The sequence below is a fragment of the Patiria miniata genome, unplaced genomic scaffold (assembly GCF_015706575.1).
Source record: "Patiria miniata isolate m_02_andy unplaced genomic scaffold, ASM1570657v1 HiC_scaffold_7, whole genome shotgun sequence".
Classification (NCBI taxonomy): Eukaryota; Metazoa; Echinodermata; class Asteroidea; order Valvatida; family Asterinidae; genus Patiria; species Patiria miniata.
In genome coordinates, this window is record NW_024037074.1 from 38,415,169 (window position 1) to 38,431,466 (window position 16,298).

The 16,298-nt window shown below is 40.6% G+C and overlaps 1 protein-coding gene across 1 annotated transcript; it reads right to left on the bottom strand.

The window, feature by feature from the left end:
• Window positions 1-998: 998 nt before the first annotated feature.
• Window positions 999-6,178, bottom strand: LOC119745164 (monocarboxylate transporter 12-B-like). The gene is made up of 2 exons (XM_038221389.1): window positions 5,194-6,178; window positions 999-2,985 (listed from the first exon to the last, which is right to left on the bottom strand). The coding sequence occupies exons 1-2, from the start codon at window positions 6,107-6,109 to the stop codon at window positions 2,816-2,818; spliced, it is 1,086 nt and encodes a 361-aa protein (XP_038077317.1). The 5' UTR covers window positions 6,110-6,178; the 3' UTR covers window positions 999-2,815.
• Window positions 6,179-16,298: the final 10,120 nt, after the last annotated feature.

Here is a 16,298-nt window from a genome sequence, read left to right on the forward strand (position 1 = left end):
TTGCCCTTCACCGACGTACAAACACCGTATACTCAGTCCTCCCAAGTGAAAGTTGGAAAAAAACACTCGGGTGGGACTCCAACTTTTTTCCAACTAATTTGATTCACATCACCCCGACGCAAAATTTCATCTTATGAATAATACAGCTAAGAGTTTCATTTATAACCCAATCCGGACACGGAGGCCCCCTTCAATGGCGAAAACATTCTGACAGCTTTAGTTTATATTATCCGTCACGGTGCGGTTGCTTTGTACAATGGCTTGCACAGTGATGTCTCCATCGAAGGGGGCCTCGTAAGTGATGTACTGTACAGGCAGCGTATTTTTTATTCCTAGGAGGGTTAGGGGTCATGAATAATTCAGTAGTTTCGATGGGAAAATTATGTTTATCCATGAGAACGGACAATGACATCAACAGCATTGTTATAGTTACTCAACTAGTTACAATACATTAAAGCATTTTAAAGAACGGTTGTCGTCGAGCTACCACACAGTAGCCTAGTGGATAGCGAGATGAGCTTATGGATACAAAGATCCCTGGTTCGAATCCACGTCGTTGCTGCTCATTTTCATCAGCTATTTTTCTTCTCCAAATTTATCACTCGGAGATAATTTTAAATTAAGGGGAAAATAGAACGAGATTCTAAGTCTTGCAATGATTCAAAGGAAAAACTGAATTATTCATGACATTGCCCCTAACCCTCCTAGGAAAAAAAATTACGCGTACAGGCACCACTAGCCCAAGTGGACTCCCTTTCCTCACTAAAATAGCCTAGGTGCACTCCCTTACCTCACTACGTAATGCAGTGAAGACGTCGTCCAACCTGGGCTACAGTGACCGGCTACACCTCTATGTTCCGACACCCCTATGTTCCGACTGCACATTCTCCTAACCATAACCATAACCCGTAACCGGGAGTAACACAATCTTATAATAACATCATCTTATAATAACACAATCTTATGTGCGGGCAGTGTCGGGACATAGGGGTGTCGGAACATAGAGCAGTCACCACAGTGTCTACGTGCCCTGATTCGTGTATATTTAATTAAGTACTGTGAATATTACTAAACAAAGCAAACAAAAACAGAACAAAAGCTGATTAATATTGCTAAAACTTTAGTCATGGACTGCATTTTACAAAGTGTCAACCAATACTAGTAATGAGTGGCGTACATCAGAACATGTTTTTTTTTGTGCATTTTTGTTTTCGATTGAAGCAAAACAATTCCTCAAGATCTTAAGAATGGTGCTTAACAACTATTAAACTTGTTGAAGTTTCAGCTCAGTGGGTACTATGCATTTTTTTTTAAAACAGAGAAAACGTATGCACGATGTTTTAAAGTCTTATCACTGGATTCCGTTGCCAACGTACGTAAAATCCGTGCCTGCTGGCACACTCTCTAAGAACCACCTGCAATGATTGGTTTTCATGCGAATAATACTATTTCAGGCGAAATAATTTCACAAGGTTTTTGGTACCAGTCCTATCTGCACCTTTAGAAGGGACTTTCCCTTTAAACCCGTACGTTTCCGTGTAATTGCAAATGTCCCTTTAACGGACCCCGATGGTATATCTTAGCAAAATTACTGGAATGTTCCCTTGAAAACGCAGCGCCGCTTGAACAAATCCCGGAAAGTCCCTAGTGAACGAAGTTTCTTTTAAATTTCAAGTTAACAAACTCTGATAAACCATTATTTTATTTCCACTCACATAAAAACAATTATATCCAACAACAGGTTTTTCAGAAACTTGAATTGCTTTGTTGGATGCATTTTAAAAGGTTTGCCCTGCTGTGCACAAATAAAATCGGAGTACAATTTTCTCTCTTAACTTTGTAACGGGTAGGTAAACTCAAGGTATATAGAAAACGGGAAGGTTTAGAGCTTCTTGAAGTGTGCCACGTTTAGGGTCAGCACCATGTAATGGGGCATCAAATATTTACGATGGCTAACTAATGATCACTGGCAAAGGTTGTTACTTGTTTACGCTTAGCGTCATTAAAATCATCAAAATGGCTGCTTTTGCGCACTTAAAAAAATGTGTTCGACTCTATAGTTGCTAATTTTTCGGTGTTATAACTTAAAAGCTTTTCAATTAGTCTACTTGCCCGCAACCTCATCCCCAGGGTTACTTTGTTTTCCACGTCGTTTCTGATGAGCAGGTATTTGTGTGAGCGCACTGCTCGACACAATGAGAACGAGGTTGACTTGCCGAATCCACACCACTGATCTCTATTTATACTGACCCACACGGGCGTTGCAGGAAGGGGGGTGTCTGTCGCCACCTATTGTCCGATAGTGTCCAAGATTGTCCTCTGAAGAACTCTCCTTCTTGTGGTTACTCTGCAGTGATCAGCTCAACTTGAGCAACACTCAGAACAGGATGGTTGTGGGGAAGGTTGCTCAGTCTAGTTTTAGATGTGATTGGAGTGCTGCTTTGAACTGATCCAGGGTTGGAGATGGATTGAATGTGCTTGGGAAGACTGCTCCACTTGCTGTCTTCGGGAAGGAGTTCATGTGAACTTGAGATTGTGACTGTGAAATGGTACACTGGTTTGGGTTGGAACTTCTAGTATATATTCTGGCTTGCTTTGATTGGCTTTTAAACTGAAGGAAGCTGTTAATGTCTATGTAGATGATCTTATGAAGCACACGTTGTTATACCAGCGTCTGAGTTGAAGTAGTGCTGAAGATTATTTAGCAAAGTTGTGAAGTGTCCCATTTGTACATTTCCCCAAAAGGCATTTTTAATTTTGCCACGGCCGGGTGACCAGTAAGGAAATCCAGGCTACACGTTTCAGCACGGATGGCCTATTGGGAGCTATCAGACTCTCGAGCTGCAGTATTCCTTATGGAATCGTCTCGTCCATAGCAATTGTCCATACCGTCGATGAAGAGTACGCAGGCTGCCATGAGAATTGCAAAAGCGCCAATTGACACGAAGACACTTCCATAACTACCGGACACATCGTGAATCCAACCTGTAATAACCACATGTTAAACATATTACGTTAAAGGTATTCATTAGACCGGGAAAGGGGGAGTAGATTTCATCGACAAGTAATTTAAAGATGAGGACCTACTGCCCTTGCTTTTCAACAAATTCGATGCGGGCAGCGACACGGTAAATGTGTCCGGGGGATTTATCAATGCTAACCCCCCCCCCCCCTTCTAGGTTCTTCTATCCCCTGCCCAACGGAAAATGTGTTTACCCTGCTCCCACCCCCACCCCCCCCCCCCCCTCTTAATGTGTCCCAATTTGCAACGTGTAATTCTAGCACACAAACTGTGTTTTTCAAAAGGCTCCCTCACTCAAAGAAAACGTCTTTGCTCGACTTCTCAAGGCCATTTTTTTAAATTGTGTCCACGCCTGGCCGGCATCTCGACACAAAATAATCGGAATCATGCTCACGTCGCGTTGTTGATAATCAAACGATCTTCCACGGCCGGCCGGCCACCTCTGTTCATTCGACCATTTTTGCCGCACGCTGATTGGCTACACAATGAAATAATGTGGCGAATCATGTAACATGAACCATGTAGTGACATTTCTTAGTGCGCCAGCACTGTTAGTGGGCGTGGCTTAAGTCATCTACTGAGCAATACTGCATTTCGATTAGTTAATGCATCCTCTGTACTTGATGCAATGATGTGCATTTATTGTAAGCAAAATATAGGGATCATGTTTGCCTATAAAGGGAGGGCAGAGCGAGATAGAATAAACCTCACTTTTCGCTTAGATTAGGTGGAACAAAAGAAGTCAAAGAAGTCTACTGTGCCTGCTTTAATGTCTCATTGTTGCCAATTAGAGGCGACTCCTCCACCAGAATCTATCCAATCCACTAGTTAATCCACCCAATCCACTAGTTAATCCACCAAATCCGCAAGTTGATCCACCCAATCCACCAGTTAATCCACTAGGAAATCCCCCGTCCGCTTAAGGCACACAGTCATAGGTTATCCCCAATACAAGTCCCCAAGTATATCACTCGCTGAGCCCTGTGTAGTCGGAGCATGAAGACATTTCTCCATGGTCTAAGTATCACCCGTTATCGTGGCTTTCGCCACGGTCTGTTTTACATAAGATTTTTGGTGGAACAACCCAGGACATCTGGCCGTCACCAAGTGTTGGGGCCTTCAACTGCAGGGATCGAACGTCATCTGGATCAGACCCGACTGATGATGCCGATTGTCTCAATGTCGTCGCAGTTACACTCAGGTCGCACAAAAAATATCGGCGACTGATAAGTTCGCAAGAGTAGAAAAAAATTCAACTTCTGCGCCGCGACGGAACATGTTCCCGACAGCTAGTACAGGCGAGAATCGATCGCAGTCAACCTGGGTGAAGTTACGACGTCGTGCGCGCACCCGGATCATCGTATTTCATTGTGTAGCCAATCAGCGTGCGGCAAAAATGGTCGAATGAACAGACGTGACCGTGGAAGATCGTTATCCACACACGCATCAACATTTTTAAGACGTAACTATGATCACGTCCATACGTCGTGGGTGACGTGAGCATTATGGTTGCGATTATTTTGAGTCGAGATGCCGCTTCTCCCTCTGGCGCTCGTACTCCCCCCCCCCCCCCGCCCTGCAAAAACAGGACGCTGGGATACGCTGATGTGCTTCACAGAATCTTAGCAAATGCTATCCGAAAACTTTCCCATAGAAATGCGCACATTCCATACTGGATGTGATTTCTGTTCATTGCGGACCATGTGGACAAAATTTTGAGAGACGCATAATGCAATCTGACCGTTCGTGATTCGAAACGGAGCCTGAGCAAGTGACGGGAATTGTAAATTTACAACATAAGTTTTACTGAATTTCTTACATTATTACGCTTTTCAACGAAAAAAAATGAATCAGTCTTAACGGCCGTTTCAAACCTTGCAGAGTCATGACCGTGACGACGCGCAGTTCACAGGTCACGCAAAATCCAAACAATCAGAGCGCGAATTCATCAGGGCGGGGGTACGAGCGAACTTCTCCCTCAAAAATCACACGATTTCTCAGTTGTGTGACCTGAGCATAACTTTTCTGCTTGATGCCGACGGTTTCGTCGTGGCGCAAGCAAATCGCAGGTTGATCTGAGCACGGCAATACGCGGGTGTTATAAGCGCTAGCCCGTAATGTACAAGGTACGGCATGCCATTTTGGGCACGTTGCATCCGCAAGTCACTCACCCGACAGTGTTCCACCGATGATATGCCCAATGCTCAGGAACAAGTACAGCCAACCAATAGCTGAAATGTATCGGTCACTTACGATTTCCCTCAATATGACGAACGTGAGGGGGAAGAAGACACCGATGGCAACTCCTCCCACCGTACTAATAACAGCCAGAGCCGCGTAGGATGACTCCGCCCAAGGATTGACAAGGCAAGACGCTGCAAAGACCAGCGATGACAGGACAAACAGGGACGGTGCTCGGATTAGACCGCGATCAACCAGAGTCCCGTGGCTTAACCGGCCTACCAGTGAGCCAACGCCGGCAAAAATGGCCAGGTACGCTGCTGGGCCGTCGCCAAAACCTAGCTCCACGCCTTGCGGGATCACAAACAAATGCCAGCTGCTGAACACCATACCACACAACAATATCACTGCTTGAAAAATCAGAAATTTACTCGTTGTGAATACATCGTTAGAAACCCCGCTCACGATGTGCCAACATTTGCCGCAAATGTTCACCGAACGTTCAGGATCTATCCCATCGGTTCTCCCCGTTGGATGTGTGTCACATCCTGTGTCATCGTCACCACGTATCTGTTTGTAATGTGCCGCAAGAGGGCGCCTCAGGGGCCTGAGAAGCGCTCCACATAGAACGTAGTTGAAGGAAAAAGCCCCCATCAACAAAAGAGCACTCCTCCACCCGTATATCGAAACGAGGTGTTCCACTACCGGTGGGATTACAATGATACCGACCGTCCCTCCGGCAAATGTTACGCCGTTAGCAGCGGCAAAGTCGTCGGGAAAATAGTCCACGAGAGGCTTGACAATCGACACTTGAATCAAAGACATCGCCAAACCTATATACCAACAAAACAAAAACAAAAAACTGAAACGTAAATTTCGTGATATCAAAACCAAACAGAGTATCATAAGTGGATATTGAGGAATAAGGATAAACTTGGGTTTTTTCTCGAGGGTTGCAGATGCACAAATAGAAAGGCAGGCATTTTGTCGCTATAATACTCATCAGTGGCGCACCCAGGATGTGGCCTCCTGGGGGCTCAAATTTTTTTTTTCAAATTTTTTAGAAGGTTTTTTTTTTCAAAAAATGTTGTCCAAAGGTTGTGGCCGCAGAAAAAAAATCTGGGTTTTTTTTCGGGGGGCGGGCAATTATTTTGACGTTGGTGGTTCCACTTACACCCCTAGTATACTACTCAAAAATAGGCCACTAACCAAGGTCAGATCGTGGGGCTAAAACAAAATCCCCCCCCCCCAAAAAAAAAACTGTTGGGGGTGGTTCAAGCCCCCCCCCCCCCCCCCCCCCCCCCGCTTGGGTACGCCACTGATACTCAAAATTCAGAAGAGAGAAGAAATGACTTTGCTTTAAAAAAAAAAACACGCTCAGATAGTATACCTTTAACATTTGCTAGCACGCCATATTCGTGCTGAAATAATTATTTTTTATGTTGTACTAACAATCATTACATACCCGAGCCAGCGAACAAGAATCCAAGCTGCAGCATGGACTGTGAGGAGGCGGCGCAGCACAGACAAGCAGCACATATCACTCCGCCTATCATGGTGAGTTTCCGGGAGTCTAGAACTTTCATCAGGACACTAACCAAAGGTGCTGTGGCACAACAATAAAATAACAAGAACAAATAATTCCAATTATTAACACAAGTGGAAATTGTATACTATTGTGTTCTCCCCAAAATGGATCTTTTTTTAATTGATATTCTTCTATAAGTTCTTTTGAACGCCAACCATTGAATTTGTGTTTTTTTTTATATTTTATTTATTTTATATTTATTTAGTTCATACAACATCCAACAACGCAAGCGCCTGAGACGGATGGATAAATTGATTAATTTACAATAAAAATTTAAAAATTAGCAAATTTGCATAAGAATCAAGACATTAAAACATTAATAAAAAAAATGGGGGGCCTACTGATTGTTTTTTTTTTGTGTGTAACCCGTTCTTTGTCAAGACCATTTTAATTTCCCATAATAGTTCGATCTGATCTGATCTGATCTGATCTGATCTGATCTGATCTGATCTGATCTGACCTGACCTGACCTCGTCTCGTCTCGTCTCGTCTCGTCTCGTCTCGTCTCGTCTCGTCTCGTCTCGTCTCGTCTCGTCTCGTCTCGTCTCGTCTCGTCTCGTCTCGTCTCGTCTCATCTCATCTCATCTCATCTCATCTCATCTCATCTCATCTCATCTCATCTCATCTCATCTCATCTCATTTCATTTCATTTCATCTCATCTAAATCTAAATCTAAATCTAAACGCTTGCAGCCTATGGAATATCCCCTTGCACATCAAGGGTCTGTGATATGCGAGCAGATTCGGCGATTAAGTATGCAAAACAAGACCACGTCTTGAGTTGACTCGAGATTCTGACCATTCAGCGGGCGCCTTCTATAACGGATCTTCGGTAACCCGTTGTATTACAAAAACATGGCCTCCAAATTGACCAATCAACAACCTAGTCCACATTTCTGATCGAAATGACGTCACAGTTTTTAAAGTCGACTCCGATTGGCTGGCGCGCGGGGTCGAATACAATTTGCATGTTAGGATGTATCAGACGTTCGACCGTGGCTCTGCAATTTCTAATACTCGACTCAGACTATATAACGCTTGCGTGATCAGCTAAAAAGCTGAGTCGGATCGAATCGTTGAACTTTGAAGGGTGTTGTCTTAATCAAAATGTTTAAATAAATTAGTGTACAATTAACTTATGAATCACGCTCGAGCTGTATTGGCCCACATCGTTTTAATTATCCCCTACAATTAATCTAATGTTTAGTCATTGTTCTACACAGGGTGAGTCAAAAATGGGAAACCCAAATGGCAGGACCAATGTTTTAATGAAGTTCTGTATGTAGCACTATCAAAATCTAGGATATAAAAGCACAATTAATAGCTTTCTTTTAGTACAAGTATCATTCAAATGTACTTAAAGTTACGGAATTTTGAACACAACCATGGTTGTGTTCAAAATTCCGTAACTTTATTAAAAGTTATTAAAAGTGAGATTAGGGGTGAAACGCTCAAGTATGCTTCCAGGAAGAAAAATGCCCAGAAGCTGGAAATTTCTTCTCTTGAATCTGAAATTTTGCAGTTGGAGAAATCTTACTTTGAGACTTCTTCGGTCGAGGTGTTGAATTCTCTCAAATCTAAGCAGAACACGCTAGAGACGATTTTTGAAGGCATTGCTAGGGGGGCTATTGTAAGATCTAGGGCTCGGTGGACTGAGTTTGGAGAAAAGAATAGCAAATATTTTCTTAGTTTAGAAAAACGTAATTTTAAAAATAAGTCTATTTCTAAGCTTGTGTGTGAGAACGGGGATGTCATTACAGATCAGTCGGACATTTTGAGGCAGGAGTTCAATTTCTACTCTACATTATATCACTCTGATTCTACAGAGCAATTCCAATTTGATGAATTCCTTCCTAGCAATTTTGAGAATAAGTTGACTGAAGATGACCAGTTTGTGTGTGATGGTTCTCTGGAAGAAAAAGAGTGTCTAGCTGCTCTTAAAGAAATGAGTAACAATAAGACCCCTGGTTGTGATGGCATCCCAGCTGAATTTTATAAAGTCTTTTGGTCTGATATTAAGGATTTCATGATTGCATCTTTTAACTTTTCTTTCAATTGTGGTCAAATGTCTGTTGATCAGAGGAGAGGGATAATAAACTTAATTCCAAAACCAGGTAAAAATCCTAGTGATTTAAAAAATTGGCGTCCAATCTCTCTCCTTAATGTCGATTATAAAATATGTGCCAAAGTACTTGCAAACAGACTTAAGACTGTTCTCCCTAAAATTATTAATGAAGATCAAACCGGTTTTATGAAAAATCGATATATGGGTGAGAATATTCGTCTTGTGCTTGACACTGTTAAATTCACCTCAGAAAATGCTACTCCTGGTATGGTTCTTTTTTTGGATTTTGAAAAAGCTTTTGATAGATTAGAATGGTCCTTCGTAGAAAAAAGTTTGAAGTATTTTAATTTTGGGAAAGATTTTATCAAGTGGATCTCTACTCTTTATTGTAATATTTCTAGTTGTATTATCAATAACGGTCATGTTTCACATTCATTTAATGTTACCAGAGGGGTTCGCCAAGGATGTCCATTGAGCCCATATTTATTTATTATTGCCGTTGAATTACTAGCGATTTGTATTAGACGTTCTAATGATATTGCAGGTATTCAAATTGAGGGTACAGAATTGAAAATCAGTTCCTATGCTGATGATACTACTATTTTTTTGGACGGGAGCAGAAAATCCATTTCTTGTACTTTTGAGATTCTTGACAGTTTTAAGTTGGCTTCTGGCCTCAAAGTTAATTTTAATAAATCTGAGGCTATGAAACTTGGTCCAATGAGATTTTGCAAGGATATTCAGCCGATTGGTAGGGGTCTCTCCTGGACTAATGGGCCAGTTCGATTTCTGGGTATATTCTTTACTCATGATGAAAAGGATTTATTTCACCTGAATTTCGATGATCAGTTGAAAAAAATTCAGACTTTGTTTAATTTGTGGTCCAGGAGAGACCTGACTCCAATTGGCAAGATCACTATTGTTAAGAGCTTAGCCTTGTCACAATTGACTTTTCTGTTGACTGTGCTACCTAATCCTCCTCAGGAATTTATCGCTAAGGTGAACAAACTGGTTTACAAATTTATTTGGAATGGGAAGCCTGACCGAGTCAGCCGGAAAGTTGTTATTAATGAGTACAAGCATGGTGGTTTGAAAATGCTTGATCTAGACTCTTTCCAAAAGGGTCTTAAGTGTACTTGGATCAAAAGACTTCTTGACAGCTCGAAAGAGGCAAAGTGGAAGCTTTATGTCAATGGTGTTTTTAAACAGGCTGGTATTTACGATATAATTTGGAAATTGAATATTTCTCCTTCAGATTTCCCATTCCATATCTTAAAAGACAGCTTCCTTAAAGATGTTGTCAGGGCTTGGCTAGAATTGCAAAAAGTAAAGCCTTCCACCCATTTTTTGTCGGAGATTATTTGGTTCAATAGCAATGTTAAAATAAATGATAAATGTATTTTTTATCGCTCCTGGATGGAAGAAGGAGTTCTAAAATTTAAAGATCTTTGTTCAGAAGATGGTAATATTCTTACTTTTCATGATTTTCAGCTGAGGTACAGTAATCTTAAGTGTTCTTTTATCAAGTATTATGGTCTGCTTAAAGCACTTCCAAGGGCTTGGAAACAGCTGGTTGGCTTTGACTTGACAAATGAAACTGAGTCTAATTTATTGTTGATTCACGAGTTTTGTAATCAGAATAAGCCTTCCAAGTATGTTTATAACTCTATTGTCCAAGCTGTAGCCCAAGAGCCTATTAAGTGCCAGCAGAAGTGGACCACTTTACTTGGATTCTCTCCACAGTGGGATGAGGTACATCAAATTCCGTTTAGGATTACCAAAGATTCTAAGCTGCAGTATTTTCAATATAAATTTATTCATTTTCTCATCCCGACAAATTCTTTTCTTTACAAAATTAAAAAGAAGGACTCTGACACGTGCTTCTTTTGTAATGAAGAGCGTGAGAGTTTGCTACATCTCTTTTGGGATTGTGAAAAAATTCAGCTGTTCTGGAAAGATATCGTTACTTGGCTTAATTCTACCTCTCATGCTCCAGTGACTTTAAGTTGTAGAGATATTTGTTTTGGATTACTGCCGGAAAGGGAATGTCTTATCTCTTTTATTATTGTTGTAGCGAAAAAGTTTATCTTTAATAATAAGTGTCGGGATTTACCTCTCTTGTCGATAACTGCCTTTAAAAACTTGGTATATTTGTATTTTCAAACAGAGAAAGCCATTGCTACAAGAAACGGGTCACTTGATAAACTACATAATAAATGGGCTAATCTTTTTCAATAAGACCTTTTTTCAAATATTATCTGCTTGTGTAATGTTTAGATAACTTAGGTGGTATTGTCTATTGTCCAGTCCATTGTTTTTGTATTGTCTTGTCTGTCTGTCGTCTGTTTTTGAGTATTCCAGAAAATGGCTTTTGCTGATGTACTGATTTATTTTTTAGTTTTTGCTCAATCTGTTGTATTTGTATGTTTTTATGTTGCATATTGAAATAAAAAAAAAAAAATAAAAAAAAATAAAAAAAAATTCCGTAACTTGAAAAGTTACGGAATTTTGAACACAACCATGCACCGTTTAAAAAGCTCTGTCCACGGATCACAGTAAGTGTTCTTTCGGCAAAACGAAAACAATTCACATAGGGATGTGTGTGAATTGTTTACGTTTTGCTGAAAGAACACACACCTTTTTTTGTGAACCGTAGACAGAACTTTAAAACGGTTGAAAAGTACATGGGTGATTTGAATGATTCTTGTACTAAAAGAAAGCTTATTAATTGGACTTTCATATCCTAGATTTTGATAGTGCTACATCCAGAACTTAAGAAAATGGTCATGCCATTTGTGTTTTTTTTTTTTTTTTTTACTCACCCTGTATTATTACCTTATTATTAACCTGGAACTGGTGCTTAAACTGAGCTAAAGGAGATTATTTGGGCAATTTCGTGAGAATGTGAACATGGCTGAAAATGGAAAGTTTGTGAAATCCTCAAACCTGCAAGCATCTAAACCTCAAATGTGGTATCAAATTAAAGGAACAACAAGACCTTTCATTAGAATGATGTGCTAGTGAGATTGGATATGGTTAAGTGTATTTTTTTGTCAAACAACTGGTATTTTGCCTAAAATTATGGGTTGATTTACACATATTGGCACATTGTATTTTTTATGCAAAATTCAAGTGTTATTGTGAGTTTTTGTTTGTAAGAAAGAGAAAAAGGTTCATATTCTATGCCAAAAGAGATTTTTTTGGGGGGGGAACAAACTGCATGTAACGTAAGTTACCGTAACGACAGTTACCACCATTTTAGGTTATGTGGCCAAAATCGGAAATTAAATTTCCTTAATTATCCTACTAATAATATATAGTTTAGTTACCAGTTAATAAATGATATATATTACTTTTGTCAACGCATGTCCAGTATGTATATACTGTACAGTGTATATGTCGTACAGCCCTATTCATGTAACGAATGTTACCAAAGTTTAAACTGTTGCCACCCCCCCCCCCCCGGAAAAAAAACTTTCCATTTTGTATGCATACGTTCAAATAAAAAAAAATCTGACAAGTTGAGACCAATGCACTAAGTTGTGAGACTCTTTTGTGTGTCTCAAAGAGCCTAAAAATGTAACGAACGTTACCGTGGAATTGCCCATTACTGTTATTATATATTTCTGTACAAGTTTTTAGATATAGCGATAGGAAAAATATATATATTAAATTAATAGCAGTGATGTAGTCGAGACCTACTCGGTGACTGATTTGACCTATTTTTAAGAGAAAAAATAAGTCACATAAAATGTTTCTGATATTTGTTTGAGTCAACAGTCACTGTCGGGTAAAAATGTGGGGTTTTTTAAAGAGCCAAAACCTTAAGTGATTTTCTCGTATCCGATACGAGACCTTTTTGAATGTATTGCCCAAATAAATTATACCTTATGTCAAAACCATTTGGCATAAGGGGGCGCTCTTTGTCCTTTTTTTTCTTGTCACTTTCTGTTTTCTTTACATTTCACGGAACTGTAGGAGAAAGAGGATGAGTATAATCTATATAATTTGCGCACTGCGATTTGTATGTTGTTGTTGTTGGTTTTTGTTGGGGGAGGGGCAATGTAAGTTTTTTTGTGGGGGAGGGGGGAGACCGGGGGCAGCGGGGCACTGGGAATTTGTGGGGGCACCTCCCCCCCCCCCCTCCCAGTGGCTACACCACTGCCCAAACTGACTAAAAATATACAATGTACGGTACCTATCATTTATATAACCTTAATGGGTGTTGCCCTTATCCTCACCGACCTTTTTTTTATGACAAGCACAACGTTCCCAGTGCTGTCGGATAACTTGCGAGGGGGGAAACACGAAATATTTGCTCGGGTGGAACCAGGGTGAACCGAACTACTCAAATTAAGCGCCGACCTTCAGCTTAGTAGTGCCGCAAACTATGGAATTCCATACTATTTGGTGAAACGGTGTGTAAAGAGCTGCACCCTTTCCAACATTTTATAGTGTCCCGTACATGCTCTTTCCGGTGACTGGGGGCGCTGTTACTATGATGTACATGAGGCAAACACTGTACAAGTTATGGAGTTTTCAGTTGAAAGTTGTGAACCCAAAATTGAAGCTCATTAAAAAAACATGTCTGCGTAACGTTTGTTCACAAACTTACTGTCATGTACTCAAATAACAATGATCAAGTACAAAACAAAATTTAAATTGACCATTGTAACAATCAGGGGCTTATACCCGCGCCAAATTTGCGGGGGGGGGGAGGGGGGGCGTACAACTTAGGGGCCGTATTTTCTGGAGGGGCACTCAATGCGTTTTTGAACAATGAAACAAAATCATTTTTGCTTGTCCCGCAAGTTCTGCGTTCTGCGTTCTGCTTGGGGGCACAAGGGGGCGGGGGATTACAGGCCTCAAGCAGGGGAGGGGGCGTACCCCACCCACACACTATTTACGCCACTGGGAACAATTTCCAAGTTGGCAAACTTTAGAGCTAAAGCGGCTGTGACGCTGACAAATGGCATTGAGGAAAATTGAAATCAAATGGTACATTTCAAGGATTGAAGTAATAGTGTTACCTTATGTAGCTGTATATGCATAATTACAAGCCTTATTAACCTTTTGCTGGCTAAAATGAAGTTCACAGTCATTATTCTGAATGCTCGTTTGGCTGTAAAATGGCCTTTTGGATGGAGATGAGATGAAAACCTGAAATTTGAGCTGTAATTATTTAACTGAACTAAGAGAGATTATTTATGCAGATATGTTCTTTATACGCGAAGTAAAAATACTCAGAGCACGTCATAGGTGCAATTACCATACAGTCCATGCTCTTCAATGAATGTAATTGTTTCTTCGAACGATACATTTTAAAGACAGTGCTTTTCTCTTCCGATGGTCTGCAGTCCTACAGGTTGTATTAGCAATTTTAGCATACTAAAAGTAAAAGATCCGCCGGATTTAATGTCGGGCAGCAATTTTTTTCTCTCGATCTTTTAAAAGTAATATTCCATAACTAAATGTCGATAGACTATTCAATGTTTCATTCTTAACTTTTGTATTACTTTAAAAATACCAGATAAAAAAAAGTGTTATTTTTTTTCGGATTGAAACAAAAACGGCAGGCCTCATTATCCTCCACATTAAATTCTAACTTTTGCTCAGAAAACTATCAGATTTCACAAAAGGGGCCCTTAATTGTGGAATACTTTAATTGGTTCGTTATTATAAAAACATTTTATCAAATATGAAAATTGTTTGATGCAGAAGTTTTGCATGTTTCTGCTTGCATGGTTATTGAGTGTTCAGTCTGCCCAGCTTAAAAAAAAAAAAAAAAAAACGAGGCCTGGCAGGCCCGGCCCATGCATGCTCGCTGAACAAGGGCTGCTTTTATTTGAAAAAAAGGTCACTCGAGCTTTCACGAAATTTGCAACAATAATCAGAGTATAATGTCCCAATCGGTGACTTGTTTACGAAGTGAATACGGTTTGGCAGTAAACATCAGATTTCTATACATGACCTGGCAAAAAGCAAACTAGTTTTGATCTTTCATGGCTGCGTGACAAAATACAGTTACGTGGCGTATATGTATGAAAATATAATTGTATATGTATTATTGGAATTTTCTAATCTTTTGAACGCATTGGACTCTCAAAATCATGGGAGTCGCGAGGGGGGGGGGGGGGGGAAGGGGGCGCTTCCCCCCCCCCGGAAAACGGGTCATGTATAGAGTCAGATGTAATAGTTCTCAGTTTTTATGGTCATATCACTTTAGCATAACTGTGACTTGATCCAACGAAATAAGTCATAAGTGCAGGTTTTCACCTTGTTGATTTGCCAATGTAGTATAGGAAGCGCATAATTTAGGCTTACTCCTCATTTTGATAAGTTTGACATCATCATACAAATAATTGATGTGCCGGGTGAAAATAGTGACCATTTCTAACCGAGTATAGTACCTGTACTGGCTGCTCATACTCCATGAAACAACCAAGTAGGCCTACATGTATATGAAGTTTCAAAACGATCATTATTTTGCTTACCAGTTATTCCACCCAGGCTGATAACGACGCTTCCCACAAAACCAGCGACCGCCGTGTTGCTAGTCAACGCGTTCATGAAGTTGGGCAGGAAAACACCCATGGATTTGAAGTTACCAAGAGTGATGAATGACCAAAAGAAACGAGCAAAAAACACCATCCATCGCCAAGGATGGGGTTTATTGCTTGGAGGCATCTCCATGTTTGTAAGTTCGATCAGGAGAGACGGTTAATCCTAATATGATTTGGCCAATTTCACAAACGCACTTATTATATATACACATGTATACACAGAAAACGCCATTTAAAATATCGTTATTTAAAATATTTTAACAGTGTAGTTCATGATATTTGAACTATGTGTGTTTTGTTCATCTGCACCGAACCGACAAACGATACTTACATACCGACTGAGCTGACTGCTTCGTTGACCATCAACAGTCGAGTATTTTAGTCTATAGAATTTTTAACAATGACAAGGGGCGGATCCAGGAATTTTCGCAGGGGGGGGGGGGTTCATCAGCAAAAAAATCTGAAAATGTACACAGGTTTTTTCTCCGGACACTTGGCCTCCGTAAAATCCAAAACTGGGGGACAGGCGGACAGGCGAACAGGCGGACATTATACCAGTATAATTTTCTTTGGGTGTCGGGGGGGGGGGGGGGGTCGACTTATTTTTTAGGAATTTGTATGATAATCTTTTTTTTTGGAACAGAGCTTGGGGGAGGGGGGTTGACCCCCAAAACCCCCCTCTGGATCCGCGCCTGATGACATGCATAATAACTAATTGTTTGCGTAAAGTTCGACTTTAGAGGAAGACTTGATGACAAGTCGTTAGATAGTCCTACTTTGTCCCGTCGAACTTCAGTCGAAATCCATTGGCGCGGCTGGTATAAGACTAGTACGTAATTGGGGGCCCAATTTCTTGGCTCTGCTTACCGTTACCAAAAAA